Source organism: Halichoerus grypus, chromosome 5, assembly GCF_964656455.1.
Source record: "Halichoerus grypus chromosome 5, mHalGry1.hap1.1, whole genome shotgun sequence".
NCBI lineage: Eukaryota > Metazoa > Chordata > Mammalia > Carnivora > Phocidae > Halichoerus > Halichoerus grypus.
The window spans coordinates 43806924-43831816 of NC_135716.1; the positions used below are offsets into that span (position 1 = coordinate 43806924).

At 37.8% G+C, this 24893-nt stretch overlaps 1 protein-coding gene across 1 annotated transcript in view; it reads right to left on the bottom strand.

Moving 5' to 3' along the window:
- Window positions 1-3052: 3052 nt before the first annotated feature.
- The window catches only part of LRRC69 (leucine rich repeat containing 69), a 106588-nt gene continuing 84747 nt past the window's right edge, over window positions 3053-24893 (bottom strand). The window contains exons 7-8 of the mRNA XM_078071666.1: window positions 19108-19287; window positions 3053-3163 (exon numbers count right to left, since the gene is read on the bottom strand). Of these exons, the coding sequence (XP_077927792.1) occupies window positions 3053-3163; window positions 19108-19287 (291 nt within the window). The remainder of the gene's footprint in view (window positions 3164-19107; window positions 19288-24893) is intronic.

Sequence of the window (24893 nt, forward strand, 5' to 3'; positions counted from 1 at the left end):
TTTCTGCCTTTCAAACACTCAACTGATTCTGATTCATTATATTCTATCTGTAGAGCTCATGCCCTCACTTGCTTCAGATCTCTGATCAAATATTACCTTATCAGACCCAGACCACCCTCTATAAAAAGTATTCCCATCATTCTCTATCTCCCGAATCTTATTTTACTTCTCTTCAAAGTTTATATATCACCATATTGTCTATTTTTCCTCGTTTGCCTCCCCTGCCTCATTAGAATATAAGCTTCCTGAGAGCAGGGGCCCTGCCAGTTTGTTCTGCTATATTCCTAGGACAAAAACACAGTGCCTGGTAGATAGTAGTGCCACAATAAATATGTGTTTACTACATGGGAAGAAAACAATTTGTGAAAAAGAACAATTTGGGGGTCCTGGGAGGCTCAGTCGGTTAAGCATCTGCCTTCAGCTCAGGTCATGATCCCGGGGTCCTGAGATCGAGTCCCATGTCAGGCTCCCTGATCAGCGGGGAGTCTGCTTCTCCCTCTGCCCCTCCCCCTGCACGTGTGCTCTCTCTCGTGTTCTCTCTCAAATAAACTTTAAAAAAAAAAGAAGAAGAAGAAGAGAGTCCTATTTTAGAAATGTTGAAGTGGGGGAGCTTGGAAACATGAGCTACAGCTAAAGAGACTGGGGAGCTACCCACCCAGGTGTGATAAATGAAACTGGTGGGAGTAGATGAGTTCCTTCAGGTAAAGAAAAAGTGCTAAGAGAAGAAAATGGTACTGAACAGAGAGTCTCACAGAACCCTTGGTTTTGAAAGAAGGTATAGAAGAGAATTCAGTTAGGGCGCCTGGGTGGCTCAGTCGTTAAGCGTCTGCCTTCGGCTCAGGTCATGATCCCAGTGTCCTGGGATCAAGTCCCACATCGGGCTCCCTGCTCGGCAGGAAGCCTGCTTCTCCCTCTCCCACTCCCCTTGCTTGTGTTCCTGCTCTCACTGTCTCTCTCTCTGTCAAATAAATAAATAAAATCTTTAAAAAAAATAAAAAATAAAAAAAGAAGAGAATTCAGTTTAAAGTATGGGGAAGAGGCACCAAAGAAATAAGAGTGAACCTAAGGCATATGGTTCCAAGAGGCAGAAGACAGTCAACTGAGCTCTGAGCTCAAACTTGCAGGGAAGACCAGCCAGATGAGGAGCAGGTGGATTGGTAGGAAGTCACTGATGACCTCCAAAATATCAGTTTTGGAAAAGGGGGCAGAAACCAGGTCTCAGGACCATGAGATAGAAGTAGATGAGGTGAAAAAGTATAGAGTTAACATTCTCTTTTCATGTCACCTGAGGTTCAAGGGTACTTAAAATATTTGTTGAACAAATGAGTACATTGATGAATAAATGGATACAATGTTCTCCCCAGAACTAGAATGGCACATAAACTGTGGCTGAGGTCAAGAGATTAAAATGGTAAACAAAACACTCTTGAACAGCACATGTTGCATAAAAATATTTCCCTAATCAAAATCAATTTTCCGAGTGGTTTTCCCTCAATAAGCATACACGGTTTATTCCTGTGACTCATTTTTAATGAGCTCCTATGACTTCCATTTGTACTTTGTTTTTTATTTTTGTTTAAAATGCATTCTTGATTAACGGAGCCTTTAGAAATTTTCTTGAGGCCCCATCTCTGTCTCAGTGGGGTCTGACTCCTGTATTCTTTGGGACTTATGGCCTTTCAGCTGTGCTCCATTGATTTAGCTTTCCAGGTATGCTAGAGGCAAGTCTGATACATAAAGGAGTATATCCTGAAGTGAACTAACAAAAGGTAACATAAATAATAAAATAAACGGAAAATGAGAATCCACTCAGCTTTCCACCAGAAGTACTGACAAATAGTTATGTGAAGAAACATATTTCTAGTGGGGTTTAAACATAAAATTATGATTAAATTTCTTGCTTTTCTGAACCTAGAGCAAATTTCTCCTCGTCAGTACCTATGGTTCTCAAATGAGAGCATGGCTCGAAATCACCTGGAAAATCTGTTAAAACACAGACTGCTGAGCCATACTCCCCCAGTTTCTGATGTAGTAGGTTTGGGGTAAGGCCAGATAATCTGTACTTTGAACAAGTTCGCAAGTGATGTGGCTGCTGGACAGAACCACACATACAAAGACCACTGGTCTATGCGACTTATATCATAAATTTTCATAACTTCTTTCTCTACTTTTCTGTTGTCCTTCAGAGAAAATGAGTCAAATTCTCATTTCAGCGCTACTGCCCTGGCTTCCGTAAGTTTCTCTTGTGAAAAACAAAAATAAATAAAGAACAAAACTTTAAAAGTAGAAACAAAGTGATGTTAGGAGTAAACAAGCCTGAGTTTCCAGGCTTCTACTCAGCTTTAAGTGGAATAAAGGTTTTATCTTAGTCAGTAAGACGTTAGTGCCTCTTAAAAAATAAGAGCTCAGCTGAAATCATACAAATGTGATACAACTGTCTCGCACTAAAAGGTAATTCTCTTTCACTTGCAAAACATGCATAAAATAAATACTTGTCGGGGCGCCTGGGTGGCTCAGTCGTTAAGCGTCTGCCTTCGGCTCAGGTCATGATCCCAGGATCCTGGGATCGAGCCCCGCATCGGGCTCCCTGCTCCGCGGGAAGCCTGCTTCTCCCTCTCCCACTCCCCCTGCTTGTGTTCCCTCTCTCGCTGTCTCTCTCTGTCAAATAAATAAATAAAATCTTAAAAAAAAAAAAAAGTAAAATAAATACTTGTCCCCATCAAAGTCTCTTAATACTTATCCAGAAAAGGAGGGTGGTGGTCATAAAATGACAGGAAAAAATAACACTCACTTGCCACACAGATCTTTATTTTTCCATTCTTTATTTTGTTTTTAAGTCAAAGAACAGCACTCCTAGAGTCTAAACAAGCTAAAGGTAGGTTATAGTGCTTAAATTGGGATCTTTACAAGTAAATTATTTTTCTTCCTTTGCTTAATGTACCGGCAAAGGGAAGAGACACAGCATGGTATCATAAGTAGGGCATAATCTGACTCTGTGTGCAGAGCTGATGGGGCAAGTCATGTGAGGCTCTAAGTGAGCTGCTCACCAGCTCTATGCTTGAGCAATTCCAAAGAGGTTAGGGCCACGCTGATTAAAACATTTGTAAGAACAAATTAATATTCGAAGAGGTACCAGCTGTAGATTTCTGCTTATCTTCCAGTTCTAAAAGGTAAAGATTAAAAATAAAATTAAAGCAGTACTCAATAAATATTTTTGAATAAAATAAACATTAACTTTCTCCGAGATTTCACAACATTAATTTCTAAAGGGCACACTACTCTATTTATGCTTGATTTGCTCTTTTCCCACACACAAATTAACTAGCTAAGAAAGGCATATTCAAAACTAGTAACTAGCTAAGAGAACAAATTAACTAGCTAAGAAAGGCATTTTCAAAACTAAACAATGGGGTACCTGAGTGGTTCAGTCAGTTGAGTATCCGCCTGTTGGTTTCAGTTCAGGTCATGATCTCAGGGTCCTGAGATCCAGCTCCACGTCGTTGGGCTCAGTGCAGAGTCTGCTTGAGAGTCTCTCTCTCCCTTTCCCTCTGTCCCTCCTCCTGTTCTCTCTCTCCCTAAAATAAATAAATCTTTTTTTTTAAAGATTTTTATTTATTTATTTGTCAGAGAGAGAGAAATAGAGAGAGCACAAGCAGGGGGAGCAGCAGAGGGAAAGGGAGAAGCAGTCTCCTCACTGAGCTAGGAGCCTGATGCGGAACTCGATCCCAGGACCCTGGGATCATGACCTGAGCCGAAGGCAGACGCTTAACAACTGAGTCACCCAGGCGTCCCAAAAATAAATAAATCTTTAAAAAAATAAACAAAATTCAAATGATAAAGGATTATCTATGCTTTTATCCAAATATATTATTATACTGTCTAGCCATAATGTGTTTAGGATGAAGATAAAAAACAATACAGAATCCACACAAACCTGATTTCTGTCCTACAGGGATGTTAAATTGATCAATCAGCAGACATTTATTGAATTCCCCAATGAATATCTTGGTTTGGCCTGTCCAGCATCCATTTCCCACGGAAATTAATATTCTTTGCTCACTATGTATAATGTTCATTAAGACTGGCTGGATTTCAGACAATTTGCCCAATACATGACTTAAGTTTTTGTACTTCAAATCTCTGTTTTTCATTCTCAATACACAAAATAGGCAGTCAAAAACCCTGTTAGCCAACTTAGTATACATGTCTTCACCACTAATGCTGGAAATAATGGCAACTTCAAAAGCTTACCATCTGTATGCTTTATAAACAACTTCTGAAGTCAACATAGCTCTCAAAGAATCCAAAACAGTCACACAACTAGTAGTTTAACTCATTGACAATGCTATTTACTTTTATCATGGACTCACTGGGCTGTCATCATCACAAATCACAGTGAGAGATTTCATTACTGTTTGGTCCACTCTTCCACAAAAGAACTGTGAGGGCCCATTTAAACGTTCAAACACCAAGGCACAGTTATTAATCCATCCTTGAGAGAGTAATAGCCTTTCAACCTTGGTGGGGAAGTCAAAGTCATATGTCACATCACCTTCTCATCTACCTCCAACCATGACTATGAAGTACTCAGAGGATACATGGCACTATCTGATGATAAAATATTTGGGATTAAGGTGGAAAATGGTACAGAATCTCTACAAATCTGACTTTATTCCTAAAAGGAAGTTCAGTTGATCAATCAGCAAACATTTACTGAAATCTCCAATCAGCATCTTGTTTTTGCCTGTCCAGCATCTATTTCCCATTCTGCTGGCACAAAAGCCCATCTTTTCCCTTTTGGGAAACATCCCTTCACTGATTTCAGTGTTTATGTTATGGAAGAGAGAGGATAACTGATTCCACTCCCTGGCTTAAGACTTAGCCATATAACTCAAATCCGGCACATAACCCAAGACAGTCCAATAATGAACATCAGCCCTAGGGCTTTCCCTGGATCTACTAAGAGAAGGAAGCTCTACCTCTATTGACAGGGGGCGTAGTGTAGGGTGCAATGAGTGCAAAACCAAACAAAGGAAAGCAGAGACAATACACATAGAAGGACAGATTCCTGATGATAAATTTGGGTTACCTGACTGAGCATGACTAAGTATTCAGCCAGACCCATTCCTAGACCTTCTTTATTACTTGTCATTAGTTAGTTAGTTAGTGCATAAGTTGGGTTTCTTTAACTTGCAACCAAAAGTTCTAAAAAATTATAAGCAACCTAAACTTGAACCACATTAAGCAAAGTACCAAGGATACAAAGATATATAACAATCTCTGCCTCAAAGAATCTTTTCAGTATCTAGTTGGAAAGCTAATACATAAACACAAAAAATAACTAGAAACATAAGGCTCAACACCATGATAGGTTCTATATTATTCAGAGAAGGGAGACACCACCATAGGCTGCACATTAAGCAAAATTTCACGGTATAAGAAAATGGTGAGCTGGGTTTTGAAGGATGACTAGGTTGTGACTGCCTGGAAAGGACACGAAAGGACATTCAAAAACAGTGAGCTGTGAGAGCAGAAGTTCAGGAATGTGCAAACTGTATTGGGGAAACAATACAATATAAACAATAAACAGACCATAAAATGTTGAATCATGGACTATCAACAATAAGTGAATACATTAGTCCAGGGGTAACAATTCATAAAGTTCTCCAATGATATACAAATTATGTACAGTATTTTAAATCTATATGAGATCATAGTGATCAACTGGATTATAGTGGCTAAGTGTTGAAATTGTGCTCAAAAGCTAAATGTGTTTTTTCCCCTTTGCATATGGGTCCAATCAGCTACCCCTGCTTACTATCGTAGCACATTTCATCTACATCTAAGGGCTATCAAAATAAACCATGCTAATACACTTCACTTAGCTGTTATTTAAGAAACTAGAACAAAGAGTAGAGCCATCAACTAAGATGAGGTTATAGAAAGACAAACATAAACCAAGGAAACAAGTGGGGCCATACAGTTAATCTGATTTGCTTTGTCCAGTTTCTCCATGAGGTAAAAAGTTTACAGTAGAAACTATTAAAAGACATTTTCTATTTCCACTGTGGTTTTAGCCATTTCCTTTGTGTCAGTAAGAAACTATATGGGCAAGGTTCGCATTGGCTCTTGTTGCAGGCAGGAATGCAAAGGGTCTGTATCCCTCTTTCCCCTTCTTGGGGGTATCAAAGTTTAGTTAATTAAAATAAAATGTTTTGTTTCAGTTTTGTACTGAATATGAATCTTTGCTTATAATTATTCTATAACTTAATAATTACTATTTCTGATATCTCTCAGTACTCTGAATTGTTTGCTGGAAATTTTACTAAGAAAAATGAACTCAACATAATTCCTTGGGAACATACTTTTCCATCTAGAGTCACTGGATGCAGTAATGTGTTTTCATAAAAAAAAAAAGTCTCAAATACCTGACCTGTTGATATCCATTTAAATTTCTATGCCCATTTGTGGCATCATCACAATGGTTTCTACCAGTACACTTGTCCATTTGACATGAGCATGTTACAAAAGAATTAACGACACACCCTCTTATAGAGGACCTCTCTTCATAAGCCTCAATTAACATAACTTCAAGATTCTGTGGAAGATAATTACTGGTTTGCTTGTTGTTTACAGATAGAAATTGAAACATCTGAAAGCTCCTTTTTGTCAAGCTGAAGATAGAAAAGGAAAAGGAATTGGTCTATAATTAGGCATGCTTTTATTCTGAAGTATCTTTGTAGCAAAAGGCTTTAATATGTGAAAATATACTACAGTCTAATTTTTCACCCTTTACTATTTATAGTGAAATGCATTATTTCCTAAAGCAAATGAATATATGATTACATCCTCTCCCTATTTTAGGAAAAAGTAGTTTTGCCCTTTAAGTTTAAAAACATGTATTTACTAAGTTTTATATTTTTTGAATGGTGGAATTGAGTTTTTTTTAAAAATTCAACACATGCCTTATCAGTGACAATGACTGTCATCTTTTAAACTGAGAAATAAAAAGTTATCAAAATATATATTAATATCACAGTAAAAGTAAAGCTTTGAATAAGGTTTCAGTATTACATGAAGCATAAAGCATAAGAAAAAAGAATAAGATCGTTTCCTGTTTTCTTTGGAAAAGTATCATAGTAGGCAGAGTAGTGTCCCCACCCCCTTGCAAAGATGTTCATGTCCTAATCCCTGGAACCTGTGAATATGTATGTTACCTTACATAGCAGAAGGGACTTTACAGGTGTGATTAATATAAGGACCTTCAGAGGTCCATAATTATTCTGTATTATCTAGGTGGACCCAATTTCATTACAGGGATTGTTAAAAGTGGAAGAAGGAGGCAGAAGAGTAGATCCAAGTGATGTGACGTGAGAAGGACCAGATCTGCCAATGTTGGCTTTGAGGACGGAGGAAGGGGCCATGAGCCAAGGAATGTCAGTGGCCTCTAAAAGCTGGAAAGAACAAGAAAATGGATCCTCCCCTGGAGCCCCCAGAAAGCAATGGAGCCCTGCTGACACCTTGATTTTAGCTCAGTGAGACTCATGTTGGACTTCTGACCTACCAAACTGTAACATAATAAGTTTTCATTAAGATACCAAGTTTATGGCAATTTGTTACATCAGCAATGGGACACTAATACCGGTATAATGTTCCAAATTAGCAGGACCATGAAAAGCATGACTATGACAGCCCCTCGGACACTCTGAAGCTAGAAGAGGCTTTGCTCTAATCCCTTCATTGCTCAGATGAGGAAATTAGTCCAGATACAGTGAGAAGGAAGGTGGTTTACCTTAAGTCTCAGGGTTCAAGCTAGAGACAGAACTAGACTCTAAGTTCACTAAACTCTTACTCAGTGTTAGTCAGAGTATTCCTCCCACCTTCTTTCACCAAAGTAGGGTTTTAATTGTGGTTTAATAACAATGTGCAGAGCTCTCTGAAAGAATGAACAGTTGTTGGAAAGTGCACACATTTTCAGATAATGCACAGAAGTACACTGCTTTGCTGTTCTGATCTATCTCCAACTGGCCAAACATATTCACTTGAATTATCCGCACAGCACTTGAAACTCAGTATGTCTGAGATAAAAGTTGGGGTCTTGCCTCCCAGATCAGCTCCCTCTGGAGTTTTCTGGTTTTTCTCCTTCACACCCTTCTGCAGTTTTCCTTATCCAATCAATCAAGTTCCATCAACCTTCCTCCTCCCATGAAGGTTCCCTTCCTTGCATTTTCTAATGCTACACCTTACACCCACACTAGACAACCATTAATAGGTCTCTTTTCTTCAGCTTCTCCTCTCTTCCACCTCCAGTTAATCCTGCACAGTACTGCTAAATGATTCCTTCTAAAATACATCTTTCTTTATATCAGTGGCTTGTCCCCACACATTCAGTAGGACTCCATTTCCAAATGGGATCAAGTTCAAACTCCTTATTCTGTCCTTTGACAGGTTCATAGAATTTGACCTCATTTTTTTTTATAATGTCCCCTCCTCTCATTCCATGAACCAACTTAATTCACTGCCCTATGAACAAGATCCATTCTCCTCCATATCATTCTCTTCTAAAATATCCGCTCTGCTTCCTTCTCCATGTATCTGAATTCTACCTACATCAAGGCCTTGTAAAGTCACAGCATCTTTCTGGGTACCTTCCAGGCCTGACAACTTAAAATGATCTCATCTTCCATTTTGAAGCACAAAAGCTCTTACCACTCATTTAACATTTAATTTGTATTGCTAGTGTCTTTTTCATCTTTAAAGTTCTTAGATTTTAAACCATTTGGGACCAACTAGGTCCCCTACTTATTTGCCCTATACTTAGCTCCCAGAGTTTCCTGTTTAAAGCAGGACCTCAAATATTTACAGAGTGACCGAAAATAATTTTAAAAATCTCAGATGAACATTCAGAATGACAACTCCTCCACACCAGCAGTGATAAAAGCCAGCAATGAGCACTACTCTAAAGTTAACTGCTCCACTTAAAAAGGGGAGACACACATTCAGATTTGCCCAGGATAGTCCTGGTTTCCTGCTGGTTTTCCAGCTTATTAATAATGTTCACTTTCACTCTCAAAAGCATCTTGACTTAAGTAATACATTATATGGTCATTCTGCCTGTAGGGCACTTTGGACTGTGATAAGAGCAGAAACCAGAAAGCAAGCAGCATTCTCTCCTCTACAGAGTGATCCTGCTCTACAACACCATGTCTTCATCATCAATGTCCTTTGAATTTCACGTGGGAGGTTCAAACATTTTGGTGATGCACAGCTTCAGATAAATGTACTGAAGTTGAATGCTATTTGAGATTCTTTAGAAGAAAAAACAATCATAGATATTGAATACAATTGTGACTCTACCCAGCAGTTTAAGAACAAAAGGGAGAGTTTTCTAAAGAGAAAAGAAAATTCAATGAGTTCCCATAGGAGTAGAAGTAATCAAGATATAGTGTGTGAGTTCGTTTATACTATAATTGTTTTGCTATCTTCTGAATAAAATAATAAAGAACATTCATACCATTTCAATTTTTCTGAATAAATACATATTACTTTCACGACTGTTTAGAATTAGAAATGTGATGCCTTCTGATCCTCTTAGTGCCTAATGTACATTAAATTGACTAACCACTGCATAAATGTTTTAAAACCTACATTCATTTTCACAGTTGGCTGGCTGAAATGATCAGTTTCATAAATGAATGTCAGTGGTATCTAAACAGTAATAACCTTTTACTGCAAAGTAAGATTTTGCTCTATAAGTAATGAGTAAAATTATTAAATGTAATCTTATATTATGTTTCATTACTGGCAGCTTGTCATAAAAAAGGAATTAAGGTTGCAAATTTTCATTTATTTCCATAGAGTAGATCAGCATTTTCACTCATTTGTAGTGAAACCTACTCAATCTAATCTCTTTTCAGGGTAGTTTTAATTACATTACATCATTCAATACAGGGTTGAGAGTTCATATTCCAAACTGTTCCCTCCCTAAACTCTTCAATTTTAAAGGTATCTGGGGAAATGTTAAGTTCAACTAACGTAACGATACAAAATGAAAACTATCAAATGCATATGTTGGGCCCAGGATCACTCTCAAGTGTTTGGAAAGATTTTATGAGACTATTTAGGTTACCTCTAAGTTACTAGTTCAAATATGGCCCAAGTTGGTAGTAACTAAAAAGGATTAGCTTTGTTGCTATTTCAAAGATTTATATCATTAGCAGTTATTACTTAAATATCAATTATGCTGAAATTATTGATAATTCTATCATTGCTAAGGACTTGCTGAACTCAGATGGCAAGAGCTGTAACATTTGGAAAAACACAAAAGCATCTGGATGAATTATGGTAAAGGTTAATATCTGATATTGAGCGGAACTTTTCATCAACTACTTTTCAGTCCTCAATCTCACTATTTCATAAGTACCACATAATTTCACATTCACCTGAATAAAAGCAATTACAATTTGATATTTGGTTGTTTCTAGTTGTTTTATGTACAGAATAAAGACCCATTTGTCATCAAGGGTCTCCCCCCTTCAACTGTGCCTTCAGACGGCAAACTCCGTCAGAGACAGAACATTCTGTAAAGCACAACAAAGCAACCAGACGTTGGCATTATCAAATGGGCTCTCCCTTCATGATCAAGTATTTACTCTAAAGGTCAGCATTCTCTAAGTTTCGTTCCTGAAAAGATAATTAAGATATAAATTTTTTTAAATAGAAAGGAAGGCTTCTAGGCAAACTAGTTTTTGTATAATCTCCTTCTACTTAAGTGGAAAGGCAACACACAATCCTAAAGATATATAAAAGCAACTGTTTACCATCATGGTTAATCTGATTATCATCCCCACGTATTCTGTGTACATTTTCATTCTAGAAACAGGGAACTAAACAACCCCATTAAAATAAGATGTTTCAATTGGCAAGTACCTGGTAATATATATCCCAATCTATCCAATTTTTAAATATCCTTAAATTTATTTGGCATAATTTATAATTTCATACTATACACTTATTCTAATTCCATTGTTACATACTTTTTTCACTGTCACAAACTTACTAAATGTTACTTGTTTAATTTTTTCAATTATTTTAATAAAGTTAGGATCAGTGGTTGTTTCAAAGCAAAACAATTTTCCTTTTCAAATTTTTTCTTCTCACAATTTCCTGATACTCCAATGTCTTTTGCCTATCAACTTATCTAGGCATAGAATTCTAGATTTTGAGTTATTTTGTCTTAGTGCTTGAAGACATTATACCATTTTTTTCCTGGCATCTGCTCTCAGTCCACTGTCATTTCTTTGTAAATGATCTATTTTATTAAAAATTTATCTTAAAAAAAATTTATCTTTAGCTCTTAATGGCTCCTCTTTGGCATAATGCAATTTTACCAAAATGTGTCTAGAGATGGATTTGTTCTTTTTTATTCTGCTTGGCACCCAATGTGCTTTTTCAATGTGAGGGATCATGTCTTTCTCCAATAACTGAATATTTTCTGCCATTTGCAAGTATTCACACCTAGGTCTCTGGTTTATTTTTTTAACCATTATGTTTTTAACCCATGCTATATTCTTATGCCATTCTGTTGCTGTTTTTATAATGCACTCAGACATACTTAATTGATAAAAAGGTATTCTTATTACCCTTTCAATTTTTTTAAAGACTTTATTTATTTATTTGTGAGAGAGAGAACATGAGTTGGGGGGAGCAGCAGAAGGAGAAGCAGGCTCCCCACTGAGCCGGGTGCCCGATGCAGGGCTTAATCCCAGGACCCTGAGATCATGACCTGAGCCAAAGGCAGAAGGCTTAACCAGCTGAGCCACCCAGGTGCCCCTCCCTTTTAATTTTTAAAATGAAATTATGTAGATACCAAATCTCTTTATTCTCCTATTCTTTCTTCCATCCTTATTGTTTCTTCAGTAATGACCAATGTTAACATGCATGAGTGCATGTGTGTGTGCATCTGTGTAAAATCCCGTAGGAAAATTCTTCCCTTCATCTGGCCTGAATATCAGTGGTTCTCTGTTCCACTCCATAAGTCAACAGAGGAAAAGCCTCATCTCTCTTCCACCTTTCTTTCAAATATGGAAGGCAGCTGTTGTGAATAATTATACAACCATCAATCAATGAATTTATTTGCACTTTCTTTTATGGTTCAAAATAAAAATGTATATGCTATAGAAGTACAACAAAAAGAGACCTAAAGGGGGTATCAGGAGGCATTAACTCAAGTCCTGTTACTTCAAAGATTTGAAACTTAAGATGAACAAGCTGCTTATCTTATTTAGTTGCTTCACCTCTAAATGGAGGCAATGAAAAACAAGTCATAAAGTTAATATGAACACTGTGACTTCATGTTACTCAAATAACACCTCCTCAGGAAAGTTTCCCTTAAGCCTCCTGTGTCCTTCCAAAATTCCTGCGTTAGTCCTCATAACTAATGTCATGATTTTAGGAGATGAGGCCTTTGGGAGGTGATTAGATCAGGAGGACAGAGTCCTCATGATTGGGATTAGTGCCCTTAGAAGAGACACCTCTAGCATCTTCCAACACTTGAGAATACAACAAGAAATATGTGATCCAAAAGAGGGCCCTCAACGAACCATGCTGGCACCTTGACCTCTGACTTCTAGCCTCCAGAACTGTAAGATATAAATTTCTGTCATTTATAAGCCACTCAGTCTGTGGTATTTCATTATAGTAGCCTGAACAGACAGGGACACCTAAGTAGTTGCTTGCTCTGTCTGTGATGTCGTAGTATGAGTATATAACACCTTATTACAATGCTTATAACAATGTATTTTAATAAACAGTATGTGATTTCCTCAATGGCATGGACTGTCTTATTCATCTTTGGATCCTAAGAGACAAGCACAGTACCTTGTACATAGTAAGCACCCACTAAAGGTAACTGAAGGAAACAAACACATACAAATCATACTTAAGTGGGAAACTACCACCACTATCCATTTTCTAGTTGGTTTTTTTTTAAGATTTTATTTATTTGACCAAGAGAGACACAGCGAGAGAGGGAACATAAGCAGGGGGAGTGAGAGAGGGAGAAGCAGGCTCCCCACTGAGCAGGGAGCCTGATGTGGGGCTTGATCCCAGGACCCTGAGATCATGACCTGAGCTAAAGGCAGACACTTAACAACTGAGCCACCCAGGCACCGCCCCCATTTTCTAGTTGTTTAAAAACTTTCATATCTGCTCTTTTTAGCTTACTCAATCCCTTAAGGTGATGGAAAAGATGAGGCTCATCATGTGGTAACCAAATTCTAGCACTATTAATTCCTTAAAGTAGGCAGTATATAATCAAAACACTAAACCCTTCCTGAATTAGCACACAACACAGACTAATTTTAAGTTCCACCTTTTACTAGCCCTTTCCACAGCCTACAATCATGCACATATTTCCCCATCCTCAAAATCTTTCCTCAAGCCTTCCTCACCCTCTAGGGAACATCTTATTGCTCTCCTACCTTTACCCTATACATTTCATGGAGATTAGTTAAGACTTGTAGACTTCACTTCTGTGTTCCCATTTGGTTTCTGATCAAGGCAATCTGCTTCCCATTTAATGACACAAAGGATACAATCTTCCTCTCCCAATTTCCCAGCCCAGTTTTTTCTCCTCAGCTCTGAATCTCTCAACTTGAAACCTTTAACCAACTCATGCTTGAGCCCATAGTAGAGTAAGGGAACAGCCAAATTATCTCACCCAGAGAATACTGTGGTAGGAAAGGACCAGCAGGACAAAGAGACTCCAAGGTCAGAACTAGAAGGGACAGGGCACAGAAGAAATAAGCAGAAGTCAATGATAGTGGGCAACTCAGCAGACATCGTCATGAAGATACAACCACATCTGAGGTCTTGACAGGATGACCATACCCTTCAGAGGATGACCACATGGGACAGTACTCAAGAGCTCCAAAAGTTGGATAATACAGGAAGAAAGGGAGGAGAAGGAAATCCTGAATGATCAAAATTATATCTTAAATGACCAAAAACTTCCTAAAATTACCACATAAACTTGGAATTAACTAAAATAAGTTTTCCAGTAGAATGAGGGCCCAAATGGAAGATAAGTTCTGCAGAAGAAAAAGTAAGAAAATCCTCTTTCTCACACATCTGTGTTTTATAGCTAGAAAATCTGTGCTCGCATTACCTGATTTTGGCCCTCACTGCCTCCCTGATATTTTCTCATTCCCCTTTGCTGACTCCTGCTATTGTTCACCCCTTTGATAGTATGGTATTATCATCCTCAAGGGTTCTGTCCTTCTGACCTTCTCACCTCACCATAGAAGTCCCCTTGAGCAATCTTCATTCCCCTGGCTTCGAGTATCTTGCAAAAAATAAATAAATAAATAATCTCATCTGGCTACTCCACTGCTTCAACAACTGTAAGTAGGTGTTATGGGCTGAAACATGTCCCCCACAAATTCATATGTTGAAATCTTAACCCCCAGTACTTCCAAATGTGACTATATTTGGAAATAGAGTCTTTAAAGCATTAATTATGTTAAAATGAGGTCATTATGGTGGGCCCTAATTCAAGATGACCATGTGCTTATGAGAAGAGGAAATTTGGACACAGACATGTACAAAGAGAAGATTATGTGAACACACAGAGAAGATGATCATCTATGAGCCAAGGCGAGAAGCCACAAAAGAAACCAAGGCTTCTGATGCCTTGGTCTCATACTTCTAACCTCCAGGAATGTGAGAAAATAAATTTCTGTTGTTGAAGCCACTCAGTCTGTGGCACTTTGTGATGGCAGCTGTAACAAACTGTAACAAACCAAGAGAGTAGCTTTCAAAATTAAGTTCAAACTTCACACACAAGAGCCATCCTGATCTCACACCTGCTTCTCTCTCTAACCTCATCTCCCATCTCTGCGAGTTTCTGGCACTCGTTGCATAATTTACTTGCACAATGTTACTTTGCACAGGCAGTTCCCTTACCAAAAATGCCTGTCCACTGGTACTTTATTCTAATACCTTCCTATCACTCAAAGCACATTTACAAGCAATGCTTATTAAAATAATGTTAACATGTATTATGTATTCAAGCACCAAGAATGATCACTGTGCTAGGCCCCAGGGATAGAGAGAGAATGTCCCCATTTAAATGAAATGACTTTTTTATTTTATTTTATTTTATTTTATTTTATTATGTTATGTTAGTCACCATACATCATTAGTTTTTGATGTAGTGATCCACGATTCATTGTTTTTGTTATAGCACCACCCTGTGCACTCCTCCATCACTGTACTTACATAAGAATGTAATAATTCTTTCTTGTCTGAAGGCCTTAATTTTTTTTAAATCTATCCTATTAAGTATCTATTATGCACTACCTTTATGAAGCACCTACTATGCTAAGCACCATCTATGAAGTACCTCATCTCAGGCCTGTGAGATATGTACTATTATTATTATTGCAATTTTACAAATGGAAGTTTAGCCCCAAAGGTAAATTAAGATGACACAGGTGGTTAAGTGGCAGGGCTGGTCATCAAGCCTAATTTGTCAGATTCCAATCACCTTCTTATACCACTTCTTGGAACGTGTAAGTTCCTGGGAGGCTGGAGCTCTATATTCCCAGCCCTTGGTAAAGTACCTGACACATACTAGGAAAAAAATTCATGAGTTTGAGTAGATAAATAAATAATGACAGAATAAGGCTCTTTAACATGAATGCCTTAAATTCAGTTGAAGCAAATGAGAAATAACTGGGTTGAAAAGCATAGGAAAGATGGTTCACCATGTCTGGTTAAGAGCAAGGAATCACATACATGGGTTCCCTCCGCATAGCCTCTATTCAGCAGCTTTGTGAACTGAGCCAAAGTATTTTGCTCCTCTGAACTTGGATTTATCACTGGTGTCATGAGGTTATTTTGCACATTAATGGAGGGATGCCAAGGCAACATGCTTAGCATGACATGAGACACAGTACCAAATAAGTGTTGGATGCAGTTACTATCATTAGGTTGTGACTTCTCTACTTGAAATGAGACTAGCAGCTCATCAGATGATTTTAAGAAAAAATCTATTAGAGCAAGAACATTCTCCCCAAGAAAGACTGAAAGATGTTCATTGGGAAAAAAATGAAAAATGGCAACTTCTCCAAGGTGTTCGTGTCATGACCAGTGAAAAGCAGAGTGTTTTGACAACTTTTACCAAGTAATATGGTATGTGTTATACTCATTAAACATCTCTTGAATGTAACAATCAATTCCAGATGGTAATGTGAACAATTCACAGATAGGTTACATAAGCAATCAAGATTACAGATTTACTCCCATCTTGAGAATCAACATACATTTTCTATTTTCATTTTTCCACTGATGATCTCTCTCTTCTCTTGGTATTTCATGTCCAGCTGGTTTTGACTTTTAAATTTCGCTTCAACCATTATTTTACCTTGATATTAGCCCTCATTGGCAGCAGTTCTGCCAGATTTTTCTCTAAGATACATTTGATATAATATATTAATAACCTAATAGAATGGAAGAGCTGTTTTCAAATCCAGATCTTGTGATTCATCAGCCTTTCTCAGAAATAAAATATGTATCAAGCACTGTGCTAAGCTCTCTATATTCTTACCACTCCTGTTCAACAGAGTACTGAAAATCCTAGCCAGAGCAGTCAGGCTAGAAAATGAAATAAAAGGTACCCTAATAGAAAACAGTAAAACTGTCTTTGTTTGCAGATGCTATGATATTATGTAGAAGAAATCCTAAAGACTCCTCCAAAAACCTTCTAGCACTAATCAATAAATTCAGTAAAGTCAACATACAAAAAACAGTCATGTTTCTGTACACCAACAACAAAACATCTGAAAAAGAAATAAAGGAAGCAATTTCATTCACCAGCACATCAAAAACAAAGTTCTTAGGACTAAATGTAACCAACGAGGTGAAAGTTCTCTACACTGAAAACAGTAAGACTTTGATTAAAGAAACTGAAGGCACAAACAAATGGGAAGATATCCTATGTTCATTGATCAGAAGAATTAATGTTGTCAAAATATCCATATTACCCATCTATAAATTTAATGTAATCCCTATCAAAATTCCAATGACATTTTTCACAGAAATAGAAAAACAACAATACTAAAATTTGTATGAAACCACAAAAGATGCCAAATGGCCAATGGAATCCCCCCAAAAAAGAACAAAGCTGGATGCATCACACTTTCTGATTTCAAACTATATTACAAAGCTTATAGTAATCAAAACAGTACAGTACCGGCATAAAAACAGATACTTAGGCCAAGGGAACAAAATCTAGATCCCAGAAATAAACCCTCACATATATGGTCAACTAATTGACAAGCAAGCAAGAATACTCAATGGAGAAGGGATAGTGTCTTCAATACTGTTGGAAAAACTGGACAGTTACATGTAGAAGAATGAAATTGGACCCCTATCTTACACCACTCATAAAAGTAAACTCAAAATGGATGAAAGATTTAAATTTATGAATTAAAACTGTAGGGGTGCCTGGGTGGCTCAGTTGTTAAGCATCTGCCTTTGGCTCAGGTCATGATCCCAGGGTCCTGGGATCGAGCCCCTCATCGGGTTCCCTGCTCAGCAGGAAGTCTGCTTCTCCCTCTCCCACTCCCCCTGCTTGTGTTCCCTCTCTTGCTGTGTCTCTCTCTGTCAAATAAATAAATAAAATCTTAAAAAAAAAGAACTGAAACTGTAAAACTCCAAGGGAAAAACCTTTTTACCTTGGTCTTGGCAGTGATTTCCCGGATATGACACCAAAAACACAACAAAAGGAAAAAAAATAAGTGGGACTACACCAAACTAAAAAGCTTCTGAAGCTTTTTAGCAAAAGAAACTCAGTGAAATGAAAAGGCAACCTACAAAAGGAGAGGAAATATTTATAAGTTATATATCTAATAAAGGGTTAATATCCAAAATATATAAAGAACTCATATAACTCAACAGCAAAAAAATTAATAACCTAATTACAAAATGGGCACAGGAACTGAATAGACATTTTTTTTAAAGAAGACATACAAATGGTCAACAGGTACATGAAAAGGTGCTCAACATCACTGATCATCAAAGAAATGCAATCGAAACCACAATGAGATACCACTTCACCAGTTACAATAGCTATCATTAAAACGACAAGAGATAAGTATTGGCAAGAATATGGGAAAAAAAGAATTCTAGTGCACTATTGGTGGGAGTACAAATTAGTACAGCCACTATGAAAAACAGTATGCATGTTCTTCAAAACCTAAAAATAAAACTACCATATGATCCAGCAATCCCACTTCTGAGTATATATCTAAAGAAACTGAAATCAGTTATCTCATAGAGATATCAGTTCTCTTGTATTCATTGCATCACTACTCATAATAGTGAGTAGTAAAGACATGGAAACAGCCTAAGTGTCTGTCAGTGGATGAATGGATAAAAAAGATGTGAGATACACACACACACACACACAGGAATATTATTTAGCCATGAGAAAGGAAATCCTGCTATTTGTTACAACTTGGATGGATCTTGAGGGCATTATGCTAAGTGAAGTAAGTCAGACAGAGAAAGACAAATACTTTATAACAACACTTAAAATATAATATCACTTATATATCACTTATAATATCTAAAAAAAAGACCAACTCAGAGATATAGTAAAGTAGTAAAGCGGTGGTTGGTTGGGGTGGGAAAAATGGGGAGATATTGGTCAAAGGGTACAAACTTCAAGTTATAAGATTAAACAAGTCTAGGGATCTAATGCACAGTATGGTAAGTACAGTTAATAATACTGTTTCATATACTCGAATGTTGCTAATTTAGTAGATTTTAGGTGTTCTCACCACAAAAAAGAAATAACTATGGTGGTAATCATTTTGCAATTTATAAATGTACCAAATCAACATGTCTTACATAAACCTTAATACCATAAAACCTTACACGATGTTATGTGTCAATTTTATCTCAATAAAGCTCAATAAAAAACATTATACTATCATAGAAGTCAATTCTTAGATAAAAATCTAGTTAGTACTGGTTGATTTAGATAAGGACAAAGAATAAGAGAAGGTCTTAGGCTCTATTCACACAAAAAGCACCATTTACCTTTGGTGGAGGAACAAATTCAACACATTCCAGCCATATTGTTAAAAAGCACTTTCCACATATTACGCATTTTCTTCCCTGAGAGATTATGTTCCTGACCTGTGGGTGCTGTTCTATGACGTGCATTATGAAAGGATTCTTTCCTGCTAGCTCATTCATTATAAATCTTGATGTTATTTCCTAGATAAAAAAAATGGTTCCTCAGATTATTTTTAAGATAACTATTTTATATTACAATTGACATTTCACTAATTGACATTTTTGGCCTATTTCTCACAGTTAATTATCCATTATATATATATTATAAATTATATTGCTAGTGACTGACATTATAAATTCATTTTCAATAATATAAGAAAAACAAGTTACTTCCATTTCAATATCTCTATGTCTTTTACGTACAGGAATCCAAATTAATAAAAATTTACATCATTAAAGTTTAGGTTCAAATTCTGTACCTCTCATTAAAATAAGCAAGGTATAAATTATGGGTTCAAAAAATAAAATAAAATAAAATAAGCAAGGACTGTACAAATATTCAGACTGGACTCAAAAACTGAGTCTGTCATATTTACTAACGTCTACATCCTTACTACTTAAACTATGACTCATGGACCAATAGCATCTGCATCACCTCAAAACCTATTAGAAATGCAGACTTCCTGGGGTGCCTGGGTGGCTCGGTTGGTTAATCTTCCAACGCCTGATTTCAGCTCAGGTCCTGATCTCAGGGTCCTGAGATTGAGCCAAGCACCAGAGTCCACGCCCAGCTGGGGGTCTACTTCTCTCCTCCCTCTCCCTCTACCCTTCCCCCTGCTGCCTCTCTCCCTCTCTCTCTCAAATAAATAAATAAATATTTAAAAAAAAAAGAATAAGAAGAAAGAAATGCAGACTTCCACCTGCACCCCAGACCTACTAAACCAGAAGCTGCAATTTAAAAAGTTCCCCAGGCAATCAGTATGCCTGTTGAACTTTGAGACGCACTGGTCTAAGTTACCCACTGCAGAGAGTACTGGAATAGAGTCATATTGGTAAAGAGCACTAATTTCTATTACCCAAATCTCTGAATTCGATAGGTATTACACCTATCCACCCAGCCATATCCAGAAACTTCACTTTAGGTAATAATTAGAATATTAAATAACAAAAGGGGTGGTGAGAAAATATAAGCTGGCTTTTGCCATGACTACCAACAATATCATCATCTTGAAGTAAAATACTATATAATACATAAAATCAAATCTTCACTGATGAAGCAAACAAGATAAACACTTGATTTACTCCACTAAAGGAGCCTCATTGTTTGTGCCGGTAGCATGGAAGTCCTGTATAAATGTTACACAAACACTGCGTGAATTTTAACAGTTTGTGGGACTGGTTTGTTTTTTTTTTTTCTGGCCACAGTGAAAGATTTCCCTCCGGTATTAAGATAGCCCACATCAGGCTCTAATAGGAATCTTTGGGAATATATACATACATACATATGTACATACATAATCTTCACTCATTCACCCCAATTAAAATCTTAAAAAATAACAACAAAATTCTATAACTTGTTGCCTCCCTGTTCCTTATTACTTTGTCCCTTCCATTTACCAAGCATCTGAGAAAGCTGTCTTTCTACAGCGAACAGCCTTAAGCTTGGGTTCCTTAAATGTCTGATCCTTCAACAGCACAACCTCCTACCTACTTCAGCTCTTTCTCCTGGATGGTTACATAATAAAGTCAACCTTTCTGAAAAAATACTCTTTCACACTAATATTACCAGGACTCCTAAATTAGATGTCCATTATCAAATCCTTTTCTTTAACTACTTACACAGAGCAGAGTTTGTGATTCAGAATGAAACACTGATTTTAGAGGCAAGTTTTTAGCTACCAGATCTCAATGGCTAGGTCTCACAATAAAGCAGAAAACAAATAAATAAGGATTCACTCCCCAAACAGCAGATGGTAGAAAAATTTGCTGAAATACATCGGACCTATAAATAGGTCACAATTCATACAGTTCACTTTTTCCATTTATGGTTTCTGGAAACTAAACATGTTTGTTGCATTTGATATGTCTCTTGACAACTCTTACATTACCCATTAATTATGTTCCTCTCCTACTTGCTGCCAATATATTACTTTGGAAGAATAACATATACCACTGAAACATAAAGTTATGACTTGGGATTGCTAGTATATATAAAGTAAGATACTAATAGCATGACCACTAGTATCTTTCAGGACACCTCTTAAAGATACAGGCAATGCAGTCTTTGATAACATAAGACTTAATGATGGCCTAATTCTAGTGTTTAAAAGTCAAGAAATCTTTTGTGAACAAATAAATTGTTCCTTTTGAATAGTTTATATGCTATTTTGTTAAAACATTTGTTAGCTAACTGTATGTACATCAGAGATTATTCCTATGCTTAACCATCATATATTAAAATCAGTTTCAGCTGAATTCTTTTATTTTCCTTACATATGATTATTTAATTTGAATTTTAAAATTATCCATATACAAATTATATCTTTATAAATACTAAAAATTATAAAATGTACAACAAATATGAAGGTTTAGAAGGAATGATGAACTTTGAAACTGATGCATTATCAAACATTACTATGTATATGACAGGCACTAAAACATCATCAAGAGGAAAGATTCTGAGGGGGGAAAGATGGCGGAGGAGAAGGGGACCCTATTTCAACTGGTCCCCAGAATTGAGCTGGATATCTACCAGACAACTCTGAGCACCCACGAAACCAGCCTGAGATGTAAGAAGATCTAGATCTCTAGCAAACAGAATATCGCAGGCGGTTGGTTTCGAGGTACAAAGCGGGGAGCCGTGATTCCGAGGGCAGATATCAGAGAATAAACAGCAGCGGGAGGGTGCCTGGCCATGGGGATCCTACACCGACGGTGAGTGACAGCCTTGCGCGCTGCGGACGGGGCACAGACTCGCAGACCGGTAGCAGCGGGGAAAGGACTTTAGGGCAGCCCCCGGGTCAGAAACCTGGAGCGGTGGGGACGCGCATGCCCGCGAACTGGGAGCTGCTGGCGGTTTTAGAAGCACAAAGGGCAGAGATGTGCCCCCACCTGGAGGCAGGACTGGGAGCGCTACGGAGGGGCGCACAACCCAGGCCTCTGCAGTTTATAGCAGCACGGACAGAAACGGAGATGGTGTGGCCTGGAGAGCTCACTGAAGAACAGACTGTGGTCTCTCTGCTCTGAGGCAGAGGGTTGGAAACAGTCTCTTCTGCTCTGACTCGCAGAAGAGACGCGGAAAGCCCCCAGGGAAAGCCGCCAGAGAACAAAAGCCCCAAAGACTGATTCCCGCTGAGCCCATCCCCTGCCACAGGGGGGCAGGGCAACTCCGCCCAAACAGGGTTGCCTGAGTAAGCGCACCAGGCCAGTCCCGCAGAAGACAGGCTGGGAAAACAAGAGGCCAGCAACCCTAAGGTCCCAAGAAAACAGGTACATCTTGCTTGGGTTCTGGTCAATAATTTGGACTCTATACATTCCCTCAAACACCCATCAACAGAATGACTAGGAGGAGGAGCCCCCAAAACAGAAAAGACTCAGAGATTATGACTTATGCTGCAGATTTACAAATGGATGCAGATATAACCAAGATGTCGGAGATGGAATTCAGGCTGGCAATTGTGAAGACAATGGCTAGAATGGAGAAATCAATTAATGGCAACATAGAGTCTCTAAGGGCAGAAATAAAAGGGGAATTGGCAGAACTTAAATATGCTATCAGTGAGATCCAATCCAATCTAGATAATCTAACAGCTAGGGTAACTGAGGCAGAAGAGCGAATAAGCGACCTGGAAGACAATATAATAGATAAAAAGGGAAAAGAGGAGGCCAGGGAAAAACAACTCAGAATCCATGAAAATAGAATCAGAGAAATAAGTGACACCATGAAGTGTTCCAATGTCAGAATAATTGGAATCCCGAAGGGAGTGGAGAGAGAGAGAGGACTAGAAGATGTATTTGAGCAAATCGTAGCTGAGAACTTCCCTAATCTGGGGAATGAAACAAACATTCGAGTCCTAGAGGCAGAGAGGACCCCTCCTAAGATCAAGGAAAACAGGCCAACACCCTGGCATGTAATAGTAAAACTTGCAAATCTTAGAACCAAGGAAACCACCTTAAGGGCAGTTAGGGGGAAGAGATTCCGTACGTACAGAGGAAGGAACATCAGAATAACGTCAGACCTATCCACAGACACCTGGCAAGCCAGAAAGGCCTGGCAAGACATATTCAGGGTACTAAATGAGAAGAACATGCAGCCAAGAATACTTTATCCGGCAAGGCTGTCATTTAGAATGGATGGAGAGATGCAGAGCTTCCACGACTGGCAGAAACTGAAAGAATATGTGACCACTAAGCCGGCCCTGCAAGAAATATTAAGGGGGGTTCTATAAAAGGAGAAAGACCCCAAGAGTGATATACAACAGAAATTTACAGGGACAATCTATAGAAACAACGTCTTCACAGGCAACATGATGACGATTAATTCATATCTTTCAATAATCATTCCTATCGTGAATGGCCTAAACGCTCCCATAAAACGGCACAGGGTTGCAGACTGGATAAAAAGACAGGACCCATCCATATGCTGTCTACAAGAGACTCATTTTGAACCTAAAGATACATCCAGACTGAAAGTGAAGGGATGGAGATCCATCTTCCACGCCAGCGGACCTCAAAAGAAAGCTGGGGTAGCAATTCTTCTATCAAACAAATTAGATTTTAAACTAAAGTCTGTAATTAGAGACACAGAAGGACACTATATCATTTTTAAAGGGTCTATCCAACAAGAAGATCTAACAATTGTAAATATCTATGCCCCCAACATGGGAGCAGCCATCTACATAAGCCAACTGTTAACCAAAATAAAGTCATATTGATAACAATACATTAATTGTAGGAGACCTCAATACTCCACTCTCAGCAATGGACAGATCATCTAAGCAAAAAATCAACAAGGAAACAAGACCTTTGAATGATACATTGGACCAGATGGACCTCATAGATATTTACAGAACGTTCCACCCTAAAACAACAGAATACTCATTCTTCTCGAGCGCACATGGAACTTTCTCCAGAATAGACCATATTACTGGGTCACAAATCAGGTCTCAACCAATACCAAAAGATTGAGATTATTCCCTGCATATTCTCAGACCACAATGCTCTAAAACTGGAACTCAATCATAAGAAAAAATTTGGCAGAAATTCAAACACTTGGAAGCTAAAGACCACTCTGCTCAAGAATGTTTGGGTCAACCAGGAAATCAAAAAAGAACTTAAACAATTCATGGAAATCAATGAGAACGAAAACACATTGGTCCAAAACCTATGGGATACTGCAAAGGTGGTCCTAAGGGGGAAATACATAGCCATCCAAGCCTCACTCAAAAAAATAGAAAAATCCTGAATTCACCAACTAACTCTACACCTTAAAGAACTAGAGAAAAAGCAACAAAGGATGCCTAAGCCACACATTAGAAGAGAAATAATTAAAATTAGAGCAGAGATCAATGAATTAGAAACCAGAAACACAGTAGATCAGATCAACGAAACTAGAAGTTGGTTCTTTGAAAGAATTAATAAGATCGATAAACCACTGGCCAGACTTATCCAAAAGAAAAGAGAAAGGACCCAAATTAATAAAATTATGAATGAAAGGGGAGAGATCACGACTAACACCAAGGAAATAGAAACAATTATTAGAAATTATTATCAACAACTATAGGCCAATAAACTGAGCAATCTGGATG